The sequence below is a fragment of the Eublepharis macularius genome, chromosome 4 (genome assembly GCF_028583425.1).
Source record: "Eublepharis macularius isolate TG4126 chromosome 4, MPM_Emac_v1.0, whole genome shotgun sequence".
Taxonomy (NCBI): Eukaryota; Metazoa; Chordata; class Lepidosauria; order Squamata; family Eublepharidae; genus Eublepharis; species Eublepharis macularius.
This window is the reverse complement of record NC_072793.1, coordinates 161,316,935-161,338,028: the sequence shown is the minus strand read 5'-3', so window position 1 is coordinate 161,338,028 and position 21,094 is coordinate 161,316,935. Positions and strand designations below refer to the sequence as shown.

Sequence of the window (21,094 nt, the reverse complement as noted above, 5' to 3'; positions counted from 1 at the left end):
AGGTAAATCTTCCTGGGGAGAGAGTTCCAGGTTTTGGCATCACCACCAAGAAAGCCCTCTCCAGGGCTGCAACCTCCTTACTGGTAGAAGGCAATTTGTCTTATCCAAGAAAGCTCCAAGTTGTCCAGCGATGCCTCATTCCATCACCTTGCTCAAGAATGGAACATTTGAAACTGGTCAATATTATTGAGATCTCTTGGGTCCAGGGTAGATTTCTCTAGAAGGGGATGCACCACCGCAGAATTCACAGAAGTTGTGCTCACACTCTCAATTCCTGTTCATTTAACTGGGGATTTCGTGCAGTCAAAATACTGTAATTGCAAAGTTCAACACCAAATTGTTTTCTTGTCAAGCCCAGAAAAGTGAATGCTTTAAAAAATGTATACAATTTGGTAAGACCAGAAAGTACATTCTGCTTTAGCCAACCCAGTACCGGTTCACTACCCGAGCCCCATTTAGGGTGGGGGATGGTGCCCCTTTTGCTTAGGGGCTGTTGCCTGGAGCTTCCTCTCAGAATCCAGACATGGGCTTTATATATGTAGACTGTGCACAACTTGGTACTGAGGCCAATATGATGCATGAAGAAGGGAACGTCATGGGACTGGCAGGGCAACTCCCTGATCAGCACCCACAAGCCACCGTCTCTGCAAACACTCTGGAGTGGCCACTCTGCACCCAGGTAAAAGGGCCTGCTTGCCAAGATGGCGGCTACTGCTGAGATTCCTGCAGGATCCAGGACTAGCTGTGTGTGAGTGTGAGTGAGAGAGGCCATTTTCCAGAGAAAGTTTTAAAAGGACAACTATTTTCCTGTGGAAGCCATGACATGTCAGTGTCTTGTCACAAACTGCTTTCCAGATGGGCCTCTTGATATGGAAGTGCCAGGATCAAAAGGTGCCTCAGGACCTCCTGGTAATCCCACAGCCAAGACAATGTCTTCCATCCATCAAGCAATGGACAATCATTTAATGCAGCTCACTTTTCATCCGCTCTCCTTCTCTGTCCTTTCTTTCCCCTGGAAGTGTCACCATGGACCATCATAAAAACAAATTACCCCTCATCCTCTCATCCCTTTTGTTATTCTTGAGGTGTCACACTCCTAAACACAAACATTAGACTCCAAAGTACCCAGTCCGGATCTACTTTATCCCACCTGAGTGGCACATTATTTACTTTTGTTAAATTTCCTGAGAACCATTCGAGAGGGTATAAGCCCACCCTGGGTCTAGCCCAAGGGCTGAAATTGGCGATTTAAGGGAGATGCTCAGACCCCTCAGGGCCCCTCCCCTCCCTATCTCTCCCTTTATCCCACTCCTATTCTGCTCAGCATAGTGTAGTGCTGGCCATTACACTAAGCACCCTCACTGCTGAGTTTCTGCTTCTCGTCAGCACAGGTACGTATTGACCAAACAACAATCTTCCTGCTAATGCAACTATCTGTATTTTTCCCACCTTTATTTTCTCGTCTTGTAGTGAATGTGTGTGTGATTCTTGTACTCTGTATACTCTAAGTTATTAAGTAAAGGCTTTGATTCACTGACGTATTAGTCTCCTCTCTTGTTGGGCATGCTCCAGAAACTCTGACCCTGGTATACACAGGTCATGATTCCTTAATATAATGCCAATTGACCATTAATTCCCCATCTTTGAGGCAGTTCGGCTAACAGGGCAAGGTGATCTCCAATGGCAGTGACAGTATCTTTGGGGTTCATCATTTTCCTGGGGATCATGAGACAGCAATACAAGCATTTTCAAAAGAAAGCAACACGTCATCAAGTCAGGAGAGTTTACACTGCAAGTATTTTATGTCAAAGACAGAACTAGAATTGTTCAAATTAGGAAATAAATACATTAAGAGTTTCTATTGGTTCACAGAAATTCAGAAAGGATGCTGCATCTCCCAAAGGGTGGCTAGACAGCGATGAGAAGTGCATCCCGACCCCACACTGTTACTGTCCTGTTGGAGGTGGCAGAACCTGCCGTTTGTGGGACAGTAAAATAAATTGAGCAGGCCCTGAACAGACCCCTCTAGTGACCAATACTCTGTCCCTTGATAGACACAAGAGGAAGACAATTTTTTGAGAAAAAACAGTTCGTAAGATTTTATGTCCCATTAAACAATCTGCCATCATGAAGGACAAGCCAAATAATTTCCAAGCAAAACAAGCAGTGACAAAAGCAACATGTTAACAAGGCCCTGCATGCCCGTTGTATTAATAATACAACAAAATGGGGCAAATGGGACTTGTTTCCCATCACCCCCCCCCCCCCGAGGGCCTGATCACCTTGTTTCTTTTAGCCCCGATTCCCTTTTAAGCCTGGTCTGATATTTCTTTTTAGATCTGACCCACATAGAGGGATCCCACCTTGAACACAATTGGAAAAGAGATCCACCAGGAGCATAAACACTTGGGTTGGATCCTTCAGAAAATTTCCACAAATGGAAAGGGAAGGGATATTTGCTGATTTTCCTCTCCCATAAGTGAAAGCAGCACAGGAACCAAAAACAACTAACTAAACAAAGAAAAAATGGATCTAAATAAAGAAATAACCAATATTAAACGATGTCTTCAGTCTCATATATTCACTGAACCATATAACATGACTGCCACAAAGAAACTCAGAGGCTTGGCAATTAAACATTCAACAATAAAGGTTACAAACTTACAATGATCCTGAAATAATCAAGTACAGTAATAAAGACCAATATGCTCATATACAATAGATATCAACAAATATAGGTAAGAAAGTGACCAGTGCTTATAAATATGTGACAGTACCTCGAGTTACAAGTAATAGGCAAATAGGAATTGTTCCCTGTCACTCCCCAGAGGGCCTGATCACCTTGTTTCTTTTAGCCCCCACTCCCTTTTAAGCCTGGTCTAATATTTCTTTTCTTAGATCTGACCCCCATAGAGGGATCCTGCCTTGAACACAATTGAAAAAGAGATCAGCCAGGAGCATAAACATTTGGGTTGGATCCTTCAGAAAATTTCCACAAATGGAAAGAGAAGGGATTTTTGCTGATTCTCCTCTCCCATCCTTTGAGTCTTCCCTCCTCAGACTGTTTGGAGGGCGGTTATGCATAGGAAACAGCATTTTGGAGGGCATTTTGGGCTGCAGTGGAAGGGGGAGGGGCAGCAAGGTCCACTAGACTGATGGAAATCCCATCCAGCAGTGGAAATTTTCTGTGGGATCCAAGCCCTGGCCTAGAATGTCATACAGCAGCCAATACAAATATCTAAATCCAAAACAGTTACTGTCTACCCATGGGATCAGTATTTGGAAACAATCATGACCCTATTTAAAAAAGGTACACATATATCAGAGGATTAATATGACAGTTTTACTCTAGTGAGATCCTTATTTTTTGGCACAGTATCTTTAAAAGCAATTTGAAAGGGCCCAGTTTCTATGTGACATGAGAAAATTTGAAAGGCAGAAGAGGTTAGTACAGATGCCACACACTGCCACCCCTCTTACTCCACAAGTGGAAGATTCTGTGGTCTGTCAACAGGAAACCCACTAAGACTGTAGGACAGGATAATTTATTGTATATGGCCACAGGCCTTCACAATCCAAAACCTTTAATTAAACAGACAACCCCCCTCCCCCACACACAAATACACTAAAGACTGTAGATTCTTCCATGTCTCTTCAGCAGCTATAGAGAAAATGCTAAAATGTCACCTCTTTCCAGTTGTGGAACCCCTCATAATAACCGTAATGTGTTTTTGTCAAAAGTGTAGAAATAAGGACGGAGGGCCTCCCCACAGAAAGAGGATGAAGGGAATGTGAAGAGCCTTTTGTTTGCCACAAAAAATTCCACACGACCCTCTTCATAGTCCAGGGATACCTGTATCTTTTGGGGAATGACATCAGATAAAACAGTTGACTGAGAGGAAGTCGAAGCAGTCATCTGCCAGTACGTATGACTATGGCCATACCTAGGTGCTGTCTGCACAACCCAGAATCCTTCATTAGGATTACGGAAGATATTTCCCTTTCTCCTGACAGACTCTCTAGCAACACCCACACCCCAGAGTGCCTGTACATTCCCTACAGCCACCTCCCACCAGTGTCTTCCTGAGGTGAATTTCTCACGGCCCAGCACACCCCTCAGGTTATCAAATCTCTCAGGGTTGTTAGGCAGGTTCTGTGCTGTCTCTCCCAGTGTCATACTCTTCAGATCCTCAGACAGAACGAGGCAGGGGTGTGCTGTGTCTGGATCTAGTGTCACATTCTCTGTGGAAAAGAGAGAGAGGAGGCTTCTTGGAGAATGCTATCAGGAAAAGGTCACCATCAGCTGCTAAAGGGCAAGGCTTTTTTTTTTTTTTTGCTTTTGCAAACCTTTTACAAGTAATCTTGAGAGGCAGTTTGGCAGGGGAGTTACCAGGGAAGTACAATAAAAACGGAACTACTTCTGAAATAGATTGCAGCAGCATGGCTGGTCAGAGAGGCGAGGCAGTGACATGCAAAGTCTGTGACATGTTCGTATTCTTACCTGAGGATAACAGCAAGTGAAAGTTGGTAGCCCTACTGGAGGAGAAGATCCAAGGACTTGAAGCCCATTTGTCCACACTCCATTTCATAAGGGAAGGCGAAGAGTTCATGGACAGAACGCATGAAATACTTTTCAGAGGGGAACAGGAGAAGGAAGGAAAGGTATTTCAGGATTTGGAGGAGCACCCATTCTGAGTCTCTGATGCTAAGCAATCAGCTGCAGGATCTCCCCATAGATATTGGTTCGGGACCACTGGATCAAGGGCTACTCCCCCAGCCTCCTCGAACCTAGAAGGAAATTTCTCAGACCCCTGTGGATGAGAAGACTTGATTTCTGTTCCCCAATATAGAAGGTGTGTGCTGGTAAAAGTGGTTTCTCTACTGAGAGGGGTAGAAGGTAAAGGGTGCCGACCAGACATCGTCTCAAGAGATATGCTGTCTACCAGGTACACTCACCCAGGATGTAACAGAAAGTGTAGGAAGACTCATCAAGTCCACAGATTATTACCCCCTTCTTGCTGATCCATGTGGGGACAAATGATATTGCCCAGCATAGTCCAGAACGCATGAAAAGAGACTATGTGGCTCTGGGTAAAAAGGTTAAGGACCTAGGAGCGCAGGCTGTGTTTCCATCACTTCTTCCTGTTGAAAGTCATGGTTTGGGAAGGGAAAGAAGAATACTGCAAATAAATGACGGGCTCAGTAGATGGTGTCATCAGGAAAGGTTTGGGTTTTTTACATCATGGCTTACACTTCCGTGATGGAGCTCTTCTATCGAGTGATGGTTTGCACTTCACAAGGGTAGGAAAAAATGTGTTTGGTAAGAGCCTTGCAAACCTGATAAGGAGGACTTTAAACTAAATTCTATCGGAGGGAGAGACAAAAATTCAAAGCCTATATATGTATATATACGTATTTTAAATTGTGTACATTTGGATGCTTTTAGGATTGTTAATTTATAATAACTGTTTTATATATTTTAACTTCTATGTATCTGTAATCCACCCTGAGCCTGCTGAAAATGTGGGGAGGGTGGAATAAAAGTCAAAAATAAATAAAATAAAAATAACGAGATGAGAACACTGAAGATTTGTAGGGAGTGGAACGCATGCTAGGAAACATTAACTCACAGGTAAGCACAGAAACAAAAACTTCAGGGCATATAATTCATGGATTCTGATGTCTCTACACAAATGTGCAGACTATGGGAAACAAGCAGGAGGAACCTGAAGTTCTACTACAGGAAGGGGACTATGGCATAATAGGCATTACTGGAATTGGTGGAATGACACTCACAACTGGAATACTAGGATTGAGGGATACAACTTGTTTAAAAGGGATAGACAAATAAGGAAGGGGGAGGAGTAGAGGAGATATATACTGGTGAAGAAATACATGTATCTGAGCATGGAGGTTCAGCTGAGAGTCTCTGGGTAAAAATAAAAGGAGTAAGAAATAATAGTGACATTATGGTGGGGGTCTGCTTTAGACCACCAAGCCAGGAACAGGACTTGGATGAGTAACTCCTAGAACAAATTACACAATTCACAAAGAGGCAGGACACGGTAGTCATGGGAGATTTCAATTACCCGAATATCTCTTGGAAGTCAAACTCTGCTAAAAATGAAAGGTCAAATAAATTCCTGACTTGTCTTGCAGACAACTTCATTTTTCAGAAAGTGGTTCTACTATCTTGGACCTGGTTCTAACCAACAAGAAAGAGCTGGTTGACATGGTGAAAGTAGTGGGCACCCTGGTTAGAAGTGACAACATAATTTTGGAATTTACAGTCTTAGGGAAGGGAAAAGCTGTACGTAGTCAGACATATAGGTTGGACTTCAGGAAAGCAAATTTCAACAAACTTAAAATTATGCTGGGTAGAATCCTATAGTCAGAAATACTCAAGGAAAAGAGAGTTCAAGAGGGGTGGGAGCTCCTTAAAGGTGAAATATTGAAGGCACAATCACAAACAATTCCTATGAGAAGGTGGAGCTTAAAGAAGCCAAGATGGCTCCATAAACAGCTTTCTAATGAATTGAGAAATAAAAAAGACTCATTTAGGAAATGGAAGGAGGGCCTTATAACCAATAACAAATAACCAATGCTTGTACGGAGTGTGTTAGAAAAGCTAAAGTTCAGTATGAGCTTAGGCTAGCAAGAGATGCTAAAATCAACAAAAAAGGGTTCTTTGCTTATGTTCAAAGTAAGAAAAAGAGCAAGGACATGACAGATCCATTGCAGGGACAGGAAAGTGAAATTGTAACAGGCAATGAAGAGAGGGCAGAACTGCTCAATTCCTACTTTTTCTCAGTCTTCTCCTGCAAGGGACATGGTACTCAACATGGCAAAAACAGAACACGTGAAGGGGGAAGGGAGTTACAGCCTATGACAGACATAGGGGTAGTACATAAACACCTAGTGTCTTTAAATGAAACTAAGTCCTCAGGGCCAGATGAACTGCATCCAAGAGTACTAAAAGAACATATAGGTGACAACCAGTGTGTGTACGCGCACGCGCGTGCGTGCACGCACGCACGCACACACACACACACACACACACACACACAGAGCTCCCAGCTCAAACCCATCCAACGTATCATCAGTGAGCTACAACCCATCCTGGAAAATGATACCTCTCTCTCAGAAGCCCTGGGTGGAAGACCTTTCCTTGCCTACAGACAGCCCCCCAGCCTTAAACGACTTCTCACCCACAATCATGAATCGGCCAGCAGAGTCACCAGCACAGGTACCAGGCCCTGCAACAGACCCAGATGCCAGCTCTACCCCTGTATCTACCCAGGGAATACAATTACAGGACCCAATGGCATCAACTACACTGTCTCTGGCTCTTACAGCTGCTCATCCTCCAATCTGATATATGCCCTCATGTGCCAACAATGTCCTTCTGCTCTGTACATTGGACAAGCCAGCCAACCTCTACGCAAAAGAATAAATGGACACAAATCTGACATTAGAAATGGAAACGTCCAAAAACCAGTGGGAGAACACTTCAATCTACCAGGACATTCCATCAAAGACTTAAAGGTCACTGTAGTTCAACAGAAACCTTTCAAAAACAAAATCCAACGGGAGTCTGCTGAATTGGAATTCATATGCAAATTTGACTCTGTCAAGCTGGGACTGAATAGGGACTATGAATGGTTATCACATTACCACAGGTAACAGATTTCCTTTACAGAGGCAGGGTCTGGGGGAGCCCAGTGGCGCCTGGCATGGACTTTTGGGGACCACAGTTCTCTTTGTCAGATGCATCTGACGGGGAAAGCTGTGGTTATCGAAGGCTTATACTACATAAGAATTGGATGGTCTAGCTATTTTACTGCTGCAAACTAACAGGGCAAACTCCCTTGAAGCCTCACTCAAGCCAACTGACCCCAAAAGAACACCAAAAGGAGATGTTTACATTTACTAGCAAAGGAATGTTTTGATTGCACCCTCCCTCTCTCTCCCCCTAACTGCATCTTCTCTCTTCTCTCTCCTCCCCTCCTCTTCTATATTTGACCAGTTTATGTACCATGCATCTGATGAAGAGAACTTGATTCTTGAAAGCTTATGCTACAAAAAAATTGGTTAGTCTTAAAGGTGCTACTGGACTTTTTGATTTTGCATAATATCCTTGTCGACAAGTTGGAAAACATGGCTTGGATTCTATTACTGTTAGCTGGATCTGTAATTGGTTGACAGATCATACCCAAAGAGTGCTTGTTAATGGTTCCTCATCCTCTTGGAGAAGAGTGACAAGTTGAGTTCCTCAAGGATCAGTCCTGGGGCCTGTTATGTTCAACATTTTTATACATGATTTGGATGAAGGAACAGAGGGAAGGCTTATTAAATCTGCAGATGATACTAAGTTGGGAGGGGTAGCAAATACAGTCAAGGGCAGAGTCAGGATACAGGATGATCTTGACAGGCTGGTAAACTGGGCTAAAACAAACAAAATGAATTTCAACAAAGATAAATGCAAAGTTCTGCATTTAGGTAGGAAAAATCAAATGCATAATTATAGAATGGGGGAAGACTTGTCTTGGCGGTAGTATGTGTGAAAAGGATCTAGGGGTCTTAGTAGACCATACACTGTACATGAGTCGGCAGTGTGATATGGTAGCTAAAAAGGCAAATGCATTTTTGGGCTGTATCAACAGAAGCATAGTGTCCACATCATGCAAAGTGATGGTATTGCTCTGTTCTGGTTAGACCTCTACAGCACTGTGTTCAGTTCTGGGCACCACATTTTCAGAAGGATATAGACAAGTTGGAACGTGTCCAGAGGAGGGCAACAAAGGTAGTGCAGGATGTGTAGACCAAGTCCTATGAGAAAAGGTTGAAGGAGCTCTGTATGTTTAGCTTGGAGAGGAGACGACTGAGAGGTGATATGATAACCATCTTCAAGTACTTGAAGGGTTGCCATATAGAGGATGGCGCAGAGCTGTTTTCTACTGCCCCAGAAGGGTGGAGGGAACCAACAGGTTGAAATTAAATCAAAAGAGTTTTCGGCTAAACATTAGGAAGAACTTTCTAACAATTAAAGCAGTCTCTCAGTGGAACAGGCTATCTTGGGAGGTGGTGGGCTTGCCTTCTTTGGAGGTTTTTAAGCAGAGACTAGATGGCCACCTGACAGCAATGCTTATTCTGTGAACCTAGGCAGATCATGAGGAGGGCAGGAAGGATTACATCAGTGCTTAGTTCTTGTGGCCTCTTCTTGTATGCCCAGGGTAAGGCCGATTGGCACCTTGGGGTCAGGTAGCAAATTTCTCCAGGTCCGTATGACTAGAGATCCTGATGGAGTTTTGCCATCTTCTGGGCATGGAGTAAGGGTCACTGTGTGTGTGGGGAGGAGGTATTTGGGAATTTCCTGCATTTTGCAGGGGGTTGGACTAGATGACCCTAGAGGTCCCTTCCAACCCTGTGATTCTATGATTCTAAGAGGCAAAAGCTTCTTGATGAAGTCACATGGGATATTTTGCAGCATGTTTAAATGACGAACTTGTTATTTCTAAAATGCATAAGCTGTTATTGAAATTTGAAACTGAAGAAGAATCTTTGAAAGATTGTATGGTAAAATGGGCTAAAAATTTTGGGTATAATATAATGATGGAGCAGTGGAAAAATATTTGGATAAAGGGGCTTAAATTTATTTTGAGTGTTAGACTTAAAGAAATTTTGTATAAAATGATGCATCGCTGGTATATGTCCCCTGACAAATTAGCTAAGATTTAATTTAATTTAATTTATTGGATTTATACTCCGCGCTCCAAGCATCAGCGGGCTCAGGGCGGATGAGTAAAGGTATGTCAAATAATGAGTAAAGGTACATCAAATAAATGTTGGAAACGTTAGAAACAAGAAGGAACATTCTATCATCTATAGTGGTCTTGCCATAAGGCTAGAAAATTTTGGATTCAAATCCATATGATAATACAAAATTTTTTAAAGACTACTGTACAGTTTAAGACAGAAGGCTTTTTGTTGGGATTAATGGACAAACAGCTGGAAAATCAGCATGGGGGTTTGTTTTTGTATATGACTACAGCAGCTAGGCTTTCATATGCACAAAAATGGAAAAGCACAGAATTGCTTTCAACTGAAGACTGGATTAGGAAAACGATGGAGCTAGTGGAGACAGCTAAACTTACAGCTTTGATCAGAGATAAAACATTGTCTACTTTTTTGGCTAACCAGAATCCCCTTATTGACTTTATGCGTGAAATAAGGAAAAATGATTTGATGATTTGTAGCTTTGATTTTTAAGAAGATAAATCTGGGGAAAAACAAATAGAAGGGAGGCAGTAAAGGAAAAGAGATTAAATTTTGTACGACGTTTGTTAACAAAAAGATAACTGTTGTCGAGAAGAACGGAAATGAAATATGTATTATTGTTTTCTTTTATTTCTAAGTTCTGTTTTTTCTTCTTCTTGTAAGTTTTTTCTATCCTTTTCTTTATTTTTGCTTTCTGACCTTTTTATTGGGCTTTAAATTCTATGAATAAAATAAAATTATAATAAAAAATTCATATAGCGGCCTGGGCATTTCTGATATGCTATAAGTTGGTAATCCTCCCTTCAGCCTTGTAGAGCAGGCTGGTGGCAACAGTCCTGCAACGGAACTGAATTAGTTGCTGGAGGAGAGTAATGAAGGAAAAGAGCCACAGAGTCCCCCCCTCCCAGGACTGTATCGTAGTCTCACTTAGCAGTCACTGCCAGTTAAATATTCCCAATGCAAACTCCCCCCACCCTCGTTGATGCTTTACCCTATTGATCAAGTACATGGGCTCCATGCATCTTGGAGCAGCTAGGAGGGTAATGAAATCAGGAGGGGGGAAGAGAAGAGTTAAGCCCCTTTCTTTCCATCATAGCCCATCTTAACCAATCTATCCCTCACAGCTACCATTTACATTTCAAAACCACCCAGTAAATCTATTCTTTGACACTCCCCCACCCCATTATACCAGGTCTCATCTGCCTGCTACCCCCCTTATCCTCCCCAGCCCCTCTTCCCTGGATAGCATAATTACCGTTCAAATTCATGGCAGGGAAAACTCCCTCTCCCATTGACTTGAGGCATCTGTCTAACGCAGCATGCCTGAATATTTGAAAAAGGGGTTTCAGTGGAACCTAAATCTCTTATGAGGAGGTTTCTGGCAAATGGTTACCTTTTCTCAGCACGTGCAGTGCTTGCTTCAGAGACCCTGTTATGGGAAGAAAACATAAAATATAAAGAGGTATGAAGAAAAAAAAGAAGTTACTCAGACACCATGCATGTAGCGGCATATCACTTCAGATACTAGATCAAAACTGTTCTCACTTGGGTGCCATTTTCTGTTGCTAAGGCAACACAAAACACAACCATGGCCCCTGCCTTGCATAGAACTCTCCAAAGGACTTCAAGCCCTTCACAAAGTATTGAGTGCCTGGTGGGTTTCCTGATGCTTAATAACCTCTGAAAGCTCCTTACAACGATCTATGCAGGGTGGGGATGTAACATTTCTTTCCCAACCCCATAGTGAAATTTTCTCACTGGCATGGAGCCCTGGCCAGGAGACGGGGCTAGGAAGCTATTAACTATTTCTCTCCAACCTCTGAGTCACTGGAGTGACACTTCAGTAGTTTGCCACCATCCCTGGATATCTGCCTGTACAGTGGAGAACTCCCCTTATTCCTGGCAACAGCCCAGGTATACCGTTGCCCTAAGGTTTACTCTCAGCAGCATGGGCTAGAGGTCAGAGGCAGTTTGTTAAGAATAAAGTTAATCCATCTGAACTACTACAAAGCACAACACTAGAGTAAACACAGTACAGAACACTAGAGTAAACACAGTACAGAAATACCAAGCACGGAGAAACGGTCACTAAGGTAAGTAAATGTAAACTTACACTTCTGGTACTCCTGCCCCGCCCAGAAACTGGAGATGAGAGGAGGTGGTGGGATTCTATGCGCACGCGCAGATAAAGAGGCAGTGCCTTTTCAGGCTCTTCCCCACATGTGCCAAAGAGCCATTACGCAATGTGAGTTTGTGATTTGGGTGTCAAAAGACTGCCAAACCCAGATTGCCCAATAGTAGCAGCATATCAGAGGGATGTTGATGTTTTTTCTCCAGGCTGTAGAAACAGCCATCCAGGATGGAATGGCCAGGGCTCTTCCAGTGAGGCTCCACCAGCCGACTTTATCATGCTAAAATGTCAAGCTCTTATTTGCCCATCTGCTCCTCAATCCAGGAGAGCAGGGCCTCAGCATTATTACCTCAGCAACCCAAAACGGCCCCATGAAGTTGTCTCATGAGATCTGGTGCCAAAGCACTCCTTCCCACCACAATAATATGCTTGCAAAGACATTACTCCTGTCATGGCTTTTATTGTCTTATCCCCCCCATGACACTATGGAGAAAGGGTGTCTAACCTACAGTCAAATGCCCCTGTGCTGATTCAGCAGCAAGCTGAATATATTACTCAGTTAATCAGTATGTACTAGGACTAGAATGTATGCCTGTAGTTTTAAGAGAAGTGCATCCTGGGAGTGGTAGTGCCCTACGCCACAGGTTTCAGTTCCTGGGGCATTCAGAGCCTGCCAAAACTTGTTAGGGCCATTTACTCCTTTGTTCAATTCACACCTTGGCAGGAATGAGGAGCAAGTCATCTCTCTCTCTCTCTCTCTTTTAACTATATACACAGGGGCTATAAAGCTCCACCGTGGACCTTTATCCATGAAAGAGGCGCTCTCTCCTTTCATTATTTAGTAGAACTGTGAGGAGAGATTCCTTACATGTATCAAGAAGTTAAATAAAAACAATTTAAGCTTGTAGCCTGTGCGTGTGTGTTGACACTTGAGGACAAAGGGATGGCATTCCCTCCTCGTGTCAGAATAGCTCCTCTGGCCCCAGAGCTCCCCCCGCCAACCTGGGGACCAGCAGTCCTCACTGGTGCCACCCCAGCCTACGAGTCAAGCTACAAGTGACTTTTTTCGCGCATAGAACACTCGTTCCTCCAGTCACAAGCCTGCTCTCAACCATCTTTGGGGGCGGGCAGCTGCAGCTTTCTCCCTGGGCGTCTTGCTCCTGGGGAGCTGCTCCGGATTTGCAAAAGCTGCAGCTGCAGCCGGCTTTCTCTGGCTCTTCAGGCAGCGATTCTAACACAGAGGGGAAGGACACTGGGACTTCAGTTCCCAGGAAAACTTGTGAAAACGATAAGTGTTCTACGCGTGAAAAAAGTCACTTGTAGCTTGGCTCTACGTGACAACACCCAGATTTCCCCTGTATGGAGCCTCTGCTTCCTCCACTGCACTGATCCTAGCAGATTTTTCAATGGGGCCTATATGCTTGAATATCTCTAATATCAAGTTTACAGTCCATGGTGACAGGAAATACAAAAAAGAACTAACTTTCTGAACAGAAAAAAAGTATTTTTTAAAGTACCCCATATTTTGGCTCAGCCCTGGTTCAGGAATCCTGACTAACCAGGAGCAGAAAGTCAGATACTCTTTGGTAGGAAACTTGCAAGTAGCCTAGGAGGAGATCATCTGGAGAGCTATATTCTGCCCCTTCAATACCTTCACATTCTTCCAGAGCCTTCTGTATTCCAGGAGTTCGCTGTGAGTAAAACCTGAGAGCCTGTTCCGGTCCTGGAGGAAGTTCCAACCGCTGCCTTTTTGGCTTCTTCTCATGTCTGGAGGGCACAAGAGTGAAGCCTGAATGGGCCTATATGCTAAAGCAGATACAGTAACAAAAAAGGCACTCCAGTAACTCACTTCAAGACTGGAGCTCTTCAAATGAATTTCTGTCTTGTGGTGAGGAAACCCTCCTCTGGAATATCCCACCCCCCTTTAGGACTGATTCTCGTGAAAGGAAAGGCTGACTGCGCACAGACTCTGTGACCCTATAGAAAAATGTCTAAAATGTCTGGAAGCTCTTCCACAGCAGATGAATCAGAAAGGGGCGTGAGAAAGAGTCACATACCTGCTCAATATAGTTTTGGGATCCTGAAAGAGAGAGGGAGAGAAATGGGTCTCAGCTTCAGACTGGACTTCTTGATATTCTGCAGAGGATCCATTATTCCTCCCCCTCCCTTGCTTCTAGGAGAACCAACTAACATTTCCAGGGTCAGAACTTCTTCATTCCTATTCTGATTAATTGTAGCATTTTCTAAGGCAAGAATTTCAATTTCTCACCTGCACAAATTTGTTTTCAGGCAGCTGCAACTTCTCCACCATCTCTGTGATCAGGTGATTTAGATCTGAGATTTCCTCAGAGAATCTGGTGAGCTTTTCTTTGTCCCTCTTCTCCAGCTCTCCCTCCAGCTCTTCCAGCTGGGACAGCCTCAACTGCTCTTGTTGTTCAAGAAAATTGTGCATCCTTTGAAAGGCGGACTTGATCTTCTGTTTCTCTTCTTCTAAGTGTGCCTGTAAGAAGGACACAGAAATTGGGGGTGGGGGAATCCCAAAACTGGAAGGGTAAATTAACCTGACATGTAACCAACTACTAGAGAGAGGACACCTCCCACTGAATTCTTTGCTGCTGTCCTTTCAAGGCAGACACGGACACTGGATCTGATTCAATCCATTTGACTTTTTCAGTAACAATCTACTGTTTAGTCATTGGGAACAGGGGTGTCAAATATAATAAAAATGTCTAGAGAGTTGCATGGAAATTGCCAGCAACTACCAAGGAATTTCTGACTGGTGCTGTCCTAGCATCTGATGATCGTGACTCTATCTGTCCTAACCTGCAAAAGAAATAAAGATATTTGGTCTTGTTTCTTAATAGCTCCGGCCAACTAGCCGTCAGGAATGGAGGGAAAGACCCAACCTTCAGCAGAAGTTCAGATATATTTGTAGGATTTTTTTTTTTAGTTGACAGGAGACAGATAGACCAGCTATGCTGGCAAGTTGGCTGAAGCAGTCTCTCTCTCTTGCTGGGAAATTGATGTGGACCCGCCTCCTACCTTCACCCCGCTGGTATTAGGAGCGGAGCAGGTGGCAATGCCCACTCCCCAAATTAATCCAGCCGGTATTAGGAGCGGAGCAGGTGGGAATGCCTGCTCCCTTTCAGCAGGCTGGGGTCAGGAGCAGAGCAGGTGGCAATGCCTGCCCCGCACCACCTGTCTGGGATCAGGCGCAGAGCAGGAGGCAATGCCCGCTCCTCCCTTCACCCAGCAGGGAGCAAGTAGCAAAGCCCACCACCCCTTCACGTGGCCAAGATCAGGCATGGAGCAGGTGACAATCCCACCCCTCTTCTTCACCAGCTGGGATCAGTGACAGAGGAGGAGGGAATGCTTGCCTGCCTGCCCTCCCCTTTCTAGAGCCCACTGCATTTTTTCATGCAACAGGCTTTGTTGCTAGTTTGTAAATAAAGCAAATACTACACAAGGCTCCTTTTCAGTGTTCTCACGGCACTGTTAAAGTTTTTGCTTCATTCATAACTTGAACTTCGTAATAAACACATAGAATACACTTCATGTTATCTACATTGAATATTGCTCATATTGTTACCATTATTCTCATTTGATGTAACAGAAATCAAAGGATGAATGAGCAGGTGTGAATCATATTCTACAAGTGAGAGACTAATAAACATTCATGGCTGAGATCACTGTTGTCTCACTAGCTGAGGGCATAAGAAGCGTCCTGGAATAGCCACTGTGCACTTTGCTCACTGAAGTGCCGTCTGTTTCCCCGTGTCTCTCAGTTTCCACAAACACCCCTGCCAACAGGATCATACTTGATCCAGTCAGTTAAATCACCATTTGGTAACTAAGCCAACTAAGCCAGTGTGAACATTATCCTTGACACCATTAATCTTAGGTCTTAGCAGAACTGTCAAGGACAAAGGAGAACTGCTGAGGACATGGAGTTTAGAAGATGAAATGAATAAAAACCAACTTTATTTTAAGAAACATGTTGAATTCAACATACACCATACATCTAACATCTCCTGTTCTTATCACTAATATCTTCCTTTCCTTGCTATCTGTAAAAACCGTACCTAGGCTAGCTCCACCTAAAAAGATCTAAAACAAGCTGCCTTTCTTTCTTAGCCTCTCCTCATATCGCCCCCTCAATACATCCTCTCATCCAATCAGAACACTTCATTCCCAGCTCTCTCTCACTCATTGGGACTCTATCTTTCACTCCAAGGTATTCCACTCCACTTCACAGGCATGCATGCGCATGCACACACACACACCTCCCCCCCCCACAACCAATATTCTTACCTTTTAAACCACCAGTTAAGAACTATGTACACAACTCTTACAACCTTATCTGCCAATCCTATATCCATTATGTTGCATCCAACCCCAAAACACAAGCCTTGACACTTACCAAACATTTCTGGCTTCTCTGGTTCTCCACCATTTTCTGTTCCAGAAGCTTTTCTTTCTCTTCCGCCAGAGAACGAAGCTGGGTCTGGATCTCTTTCTGCAGAAACAGAAAAGGCCGTTGCTCTCGGGGACGTCAGGCCCTCTAACACCCATCATGAATGTCTGCATAAAGTAATATCTGATTTGTACATGAAGGAATGAGAGCGGTTTGGCTTCTGGGGCTTCTAGTAATTTGTTCATAAATCTTGAGGAGAAACAAGAGGCTTCTCTATGACTCCTCTCCCTTGAATTGGTCATATTATGAAAACACTAGCTTGATATCTGTGCTTTGCTATGGCATTTAACTACTTTAAGTCCAGTTACCGCCTTTCTTCAACTGTCTGCTATTTCCTTGACCTGATTTTTACCTCAGAACACAGAGTTCCACAGCTAACCAATCAGAGAGAGGGGGATGCAAGCAGGCAGCAACCTGCCAGCCACACAGGAAAGCCAGGCCCCACAGGGAGATTGGCAGCCCAAGAAGACTTTGAGGGGAAGACTGGGAGGTACATTTTACCTCAGGACACATTCAATGACTCCCAATAGCAACTGAAAACTGTTTAGAATGTGGGGGGTGAGGACCAATCAGGCCGCATATGCAAATTACCTGTGTTCCAACTGTCTTGGGGGGGAATGAGGTGCAGAATGTTGTGAGCCCCAATCAGCCCGCGTATGCAAATGACCTTGAAAGGCTGGTCCAATCAGGAAAGAGTAGCCAAATTGGCAGTGGGTGGGGACGCCAGCAGGCAGCAGCCTGCCAGCCACACAGGGAAGTTGTATTCCTTTGGGAAAACACATTTTGCCTCTTTGTACCCCTTTAGGGTGCAAGTTTCTTAAAATTCCAACTGATAGATAGATAGATAGATAGATAGATAGATAGATAGATAGAACAAGAACATTAATGAAAAGCTACATATCAGGTATGCTGAGCTAGAGTTGGAGTAATGAGACAACTTTAAAGAAAGCCATCATCTGTATCTTATTCTAACCTTGGATCAATCTACTGGTCAATAACCAAAACCAGAAGGTGGACAACAGAGGACAAGAGACAATACCTAAATATAACATGGCAGAAAAGGAGGGTGAAAAGGGTTCTAAGCACACAGCCAAATAGATGCCCAGGCATTATTTGTTGAGGGCTGATATATGGACGGATTAATTGGGCTTTGCGCACTCAGCAGATCACTGGTCCCCAAAGCAAGTCCTGCAGCCTTTCTGACCCTAGAGTGCCTGACGGTCCCTTCCCCTCTTTTCTGCTGATTCCCAGTCACGGAAAAGATGGGGAAGGAATATTGGTGGAGGGAGTGGAGCAAAGGAAGTAAAGACAAGTGGGAGCGGTTCCCCTTGTGTGATTGGAGGAAGGCAAAGGACGTTTTGCAGCCTTATGCCCCATCTCCTGTGTCAACCTTGTGCACACATACCCCATGTGAAGTAAGGCCTATCTGCATACATGTGACATGGCACTTATGTAAGTGCATGCATGTTCGAGTGTGTGTGTATCCACAATTGCTCATTTCATTCTCAAATACTGGGGAGCATGGAGGGGAGTGTACAGATGTGCAGAGCATCTCTGTGGTTTCAGAAATGAAAACACAGCATCCTGTCTAGAGGAGTATGGACAAAATGGTAGGAAAGCTTCAATTTGGTTTGTTTCCAAGTGAATTAGTATCACGGCATTCTAAAGTCCGGGAGAATGTTCTAAACTGTTTTTACTGCTCCATATAGCCATTCACTGTAACACTTTCCTACCTTATACTCTAGGAAAGCCTCCTCCATAGGAAGGACACTGTGATTTCGGTGCCTCATGGATCTGTCACACACCACACAGATGGAGGCTTGATCATCATTGCAGAAGAGTTTCAGGGGCTCCTGGTGCCTCTTGCACACTCCCCACTTCCCCTCTGCTTCTTTTCCTGCCTGAAGTTTCTTGACAAGTTCCACAAAGTTTGCCAGCTGCCGGTTTGGCCTGAAAGTTTTTTGCTGGAAAATTTCTCTGCACTGAGGGCAAGAAACTCCTGTGTCCACCTCCTCCCAGCACTGGGTGATGCAGGCTTGGCAGAAATTGTGCCCACATTCAACTGTCACTGGCTTTTTGAAGTGTTCCAGGCACACGGAACAAGTTGTTTCCTCACAGAACTGCATGACAATGCTTTCGGCTGCCATCGCTTCTTCTTTCTCCCTGAAATGTAAAGACAGCCTCAACTTTATTTTAATTTCCAACACTGCCTGTGGTTTTCTTTGACTGTAATTTCTTTAGGTTACAGTTTCTTTGGAGGGATGGAGGACAACACTCACTAAGCAATATGTAGGATGTCAAAAGGCATGAGGAGAAACTGCCAGTGACTGAAGTGAAATTCAAAATGAGTGGGCGTTGTGAGGTGTGTGGAGGTGTCATGGGAGCCAGATGTCATCACCATGCTTCCAACTGGAAGCAAACACTATTGGGCTGAAAGTGGTTCCTCTCCCGCTGGGCAGAAGCCACCGCGTCCATGCCAGACTATAAAGGTGCAAGAGAAGCCCCAGAGGAAGGAAAGCTTCAGGGCCAGAGTGGTGCAGCAAAAACGGGCTGAGGGCAGAACTAGCCTTGGGGAAGATCCCGGCGGATGTGTTGGGCACTGCTTCCTGATCCCTAGATAACTCTTCCTCCTCCTCATCGCAAACAGAGACATATAAAGCTGCAACAACTTGGGATTTCTGAGTCATCGCCAGAGGTTGCTATACATGCTCCTGCCATTTGAGGCTACATGGGTGGCAGCCCAGGGAAAGGCCTTCTCAGTTGTGACACTGAAACTTTGGAACTCTGTCCCATGGGAGATTTGCATGATTCCTAGCATCTCTGTCTTCCGCCAGCGAGTGAAGACGTTTCAGTTTCATTTGGTTTGGCCCCAGGAAACTCTTACTGTATATGTTTCTATATGTTTCTTACTGTGGGGGTGTGTATACATACACATTTCAAATTTTACCTTGATGTTTTCAAGTCAAATGTTTGCTGCTTTGGAAACCCTATTTGGATGGAATGGCAACATGTTTTAAATAAATCAAGAGAAGCAATCCATGTTCAAGAATCAGAAGGCTTGAGGTCTTTCCTCCTTCCCATTTGGGTTCAATTGTGTCACCAGTATGTATTTGGGAGAACAGGAAGTCTACCAACTCTTCTCCTCTCCCCTCAAGCTCAGGGGCAGTATCTGAAAGGCCGTCTTTGCCAGATGTTGCAGTTGCTTTCAGCGCTGCTCCCCTTGGCGGGTGAATATGTTCCTGCACTTTCCCCCACCTGTATACAAACAAATCTCCTTTGACATCAACATCTGAATAGCAGTACAATGGACAGACTCTGTGCCATCACTTCCCCAGCTGAGCCCTCTGCCTCCCTCAACTCCTCCTTCCTAGCACTGCCTCCAGATCTCCAGGAATTTCTCAAACTGGAGCTGGGAACCATATGCAGGAATCACAGAGTGAACAGCAAAGCCACCTTGGAAAGGAATTGAGTCAGGGCTGGAAATGTCAGGTGTTCAGATTATTCCAAGTGGTTCTGATCGCTCCAGCTCAGAAAGGCCATGGCTTGGCACCAGGGGGCATCCCCTCCGCATACAAATGCCCGGTTCACTCCCCACCACATCTCACACTAACAGGCCCCGTTAACCCCGTGCCCGAGAACCAGGCTGCCAGTCCGTCTGGGCACTCAAGGCCTCCAGGGCTAGATGGATTAGCAGTCTGATTTGGTATAAGGGAGCTTCCCTGCCTTTCTCCTTAACAAAAACAAAGCAAGATTTCTATGGTTTCTATCTACAGTCAAACCACTTCTTGAACAATCTCGGCTGTCGACCGCCTCCCTCCTCTGCAGCCCCAGAACAACACTCACGGGCCCGCCTTTCCTCCTCCACATCGCGGATACAATTAAGCACGTATGAACGCCCGTTCATCTTCCCCTCTTTCCCCCAGCCACTGTAGTCTCTGACCAACTTTCAGTACATTGGAAATAATCTTCCCGATTGCCTTTGCCGAACTTGCTGCTACGTCGGGCTACTCCCCGCCCCCCGACCTTTGAAAGAAAGCTGTGCACTGCAGCGTTCCCCCCCTTCCATTAATCCTTTGTTAGTCGAAATAAGTACCTTCTCCAGCCTTGTTCTGTTTTTTAAAAAACCCTCTGAAATTAGTTTCTTTTCTGATGTCCGGCGGGAAACCTCTGAGCGTGCGCAAACCAACCAACGTTAGAGAGGAAAAAGGAGTGGAAACCCTGCTTGCGCGCTATAGTTGCTGATGCGTCCATCAGGTGGAACAGGATAACCTCCTCCATCCAATCAAAATGAGGGATGGGCGGAGTATTAACCCCGCTCTCTGGAGTTTAAAAAAATCAGGAGCGAAAGCGAAATTGACTTCCTTTCCCCCTTGACTGGTACAAGCGCGTGGTTGTTGCGAGTTAAATAAAAAAGATTCCAGTAGACTCTTTTTTATTTTGCTACTACAGACTAACACGTCTAACTCCTCTGGTTGTTGCGAGTGGAAGTCCCAACCAGTGCTTTAGAAATGTAGCGGAGATTAAGTTACACGCCATGGCTGGGTCTGCGGTGCCCACTTTCTTGCAACTGGAACCGAGAAAACTGAAGATCCAGCGTGTTGTAGCATTTAAAGCGTCAAAGCCTGGACTGGGAGTCCCAGGTTCGAATCCCCAAACTTCCGCGGAAGCTTGCTGCTGGGTGGCCTTGGGCGAGTCGCATTCTCTCGACCTAA

The 21,094-nt window shown here is 44.6% G+C and overlaps 1 protein-coding gene across 1 annotated transcript; it reads right to left on the bottom strand.

Moving 5' to 3' along the window:
* Window positions 1-1,875: 1,875 nt before the first annotated feature.
* On the bottom strand, window positions 1,876-18,529 carry LOC129327732 (zinc finger protein RFP-like). The gene is made up of 7 exons (XM_054976490.1): window positions 18,116-18,529; window positions 16,329-16,424; window positions 14,178-14,408; window positions 13,966-13,988; window positions 13,560-13,675; window positions 11,171-11,206; window positions 1,876-4,242 (listed from the first exon to the last, which is right to left on the bottom strand). The coding sequence occupies exons 1-7, from the start codon at window positions 18,527-18,529 to the stop codon at window positions 3,710-3,712; spliced, it is 1,449 nt and encodes a 482-aa protein (XP_054832465.1). The 3' UTR covers window positions 1,876-3,709.
* Between the last annotated feature and the right edge of the window lie 2,565 nt (window positions 18,530-21,094).

Coding starts and splice junctions, on each gene's coding strand:
- LOC129327732 (XM_054976490.1), bottom strand. CDS start 18,529: ATGGCAGCCGAAAGCATTGTCATGCAGTTCTGTGAGGAAACAACTTGT. Junction 13,676..13,965: donor CCCAAAACTATATTGAGCAG/GTATGTGACTCT, acceptor TGTGCCCTCCAG/ACATGAGAAGAAGCCAAAAA. Junction 4,243..11,170: donor ACTGCACGTGCTGAGAAAAG/GTAACCATTTGC, acceptor TCTTTTCCACAG/AGAATGTGACACTAGATCCA.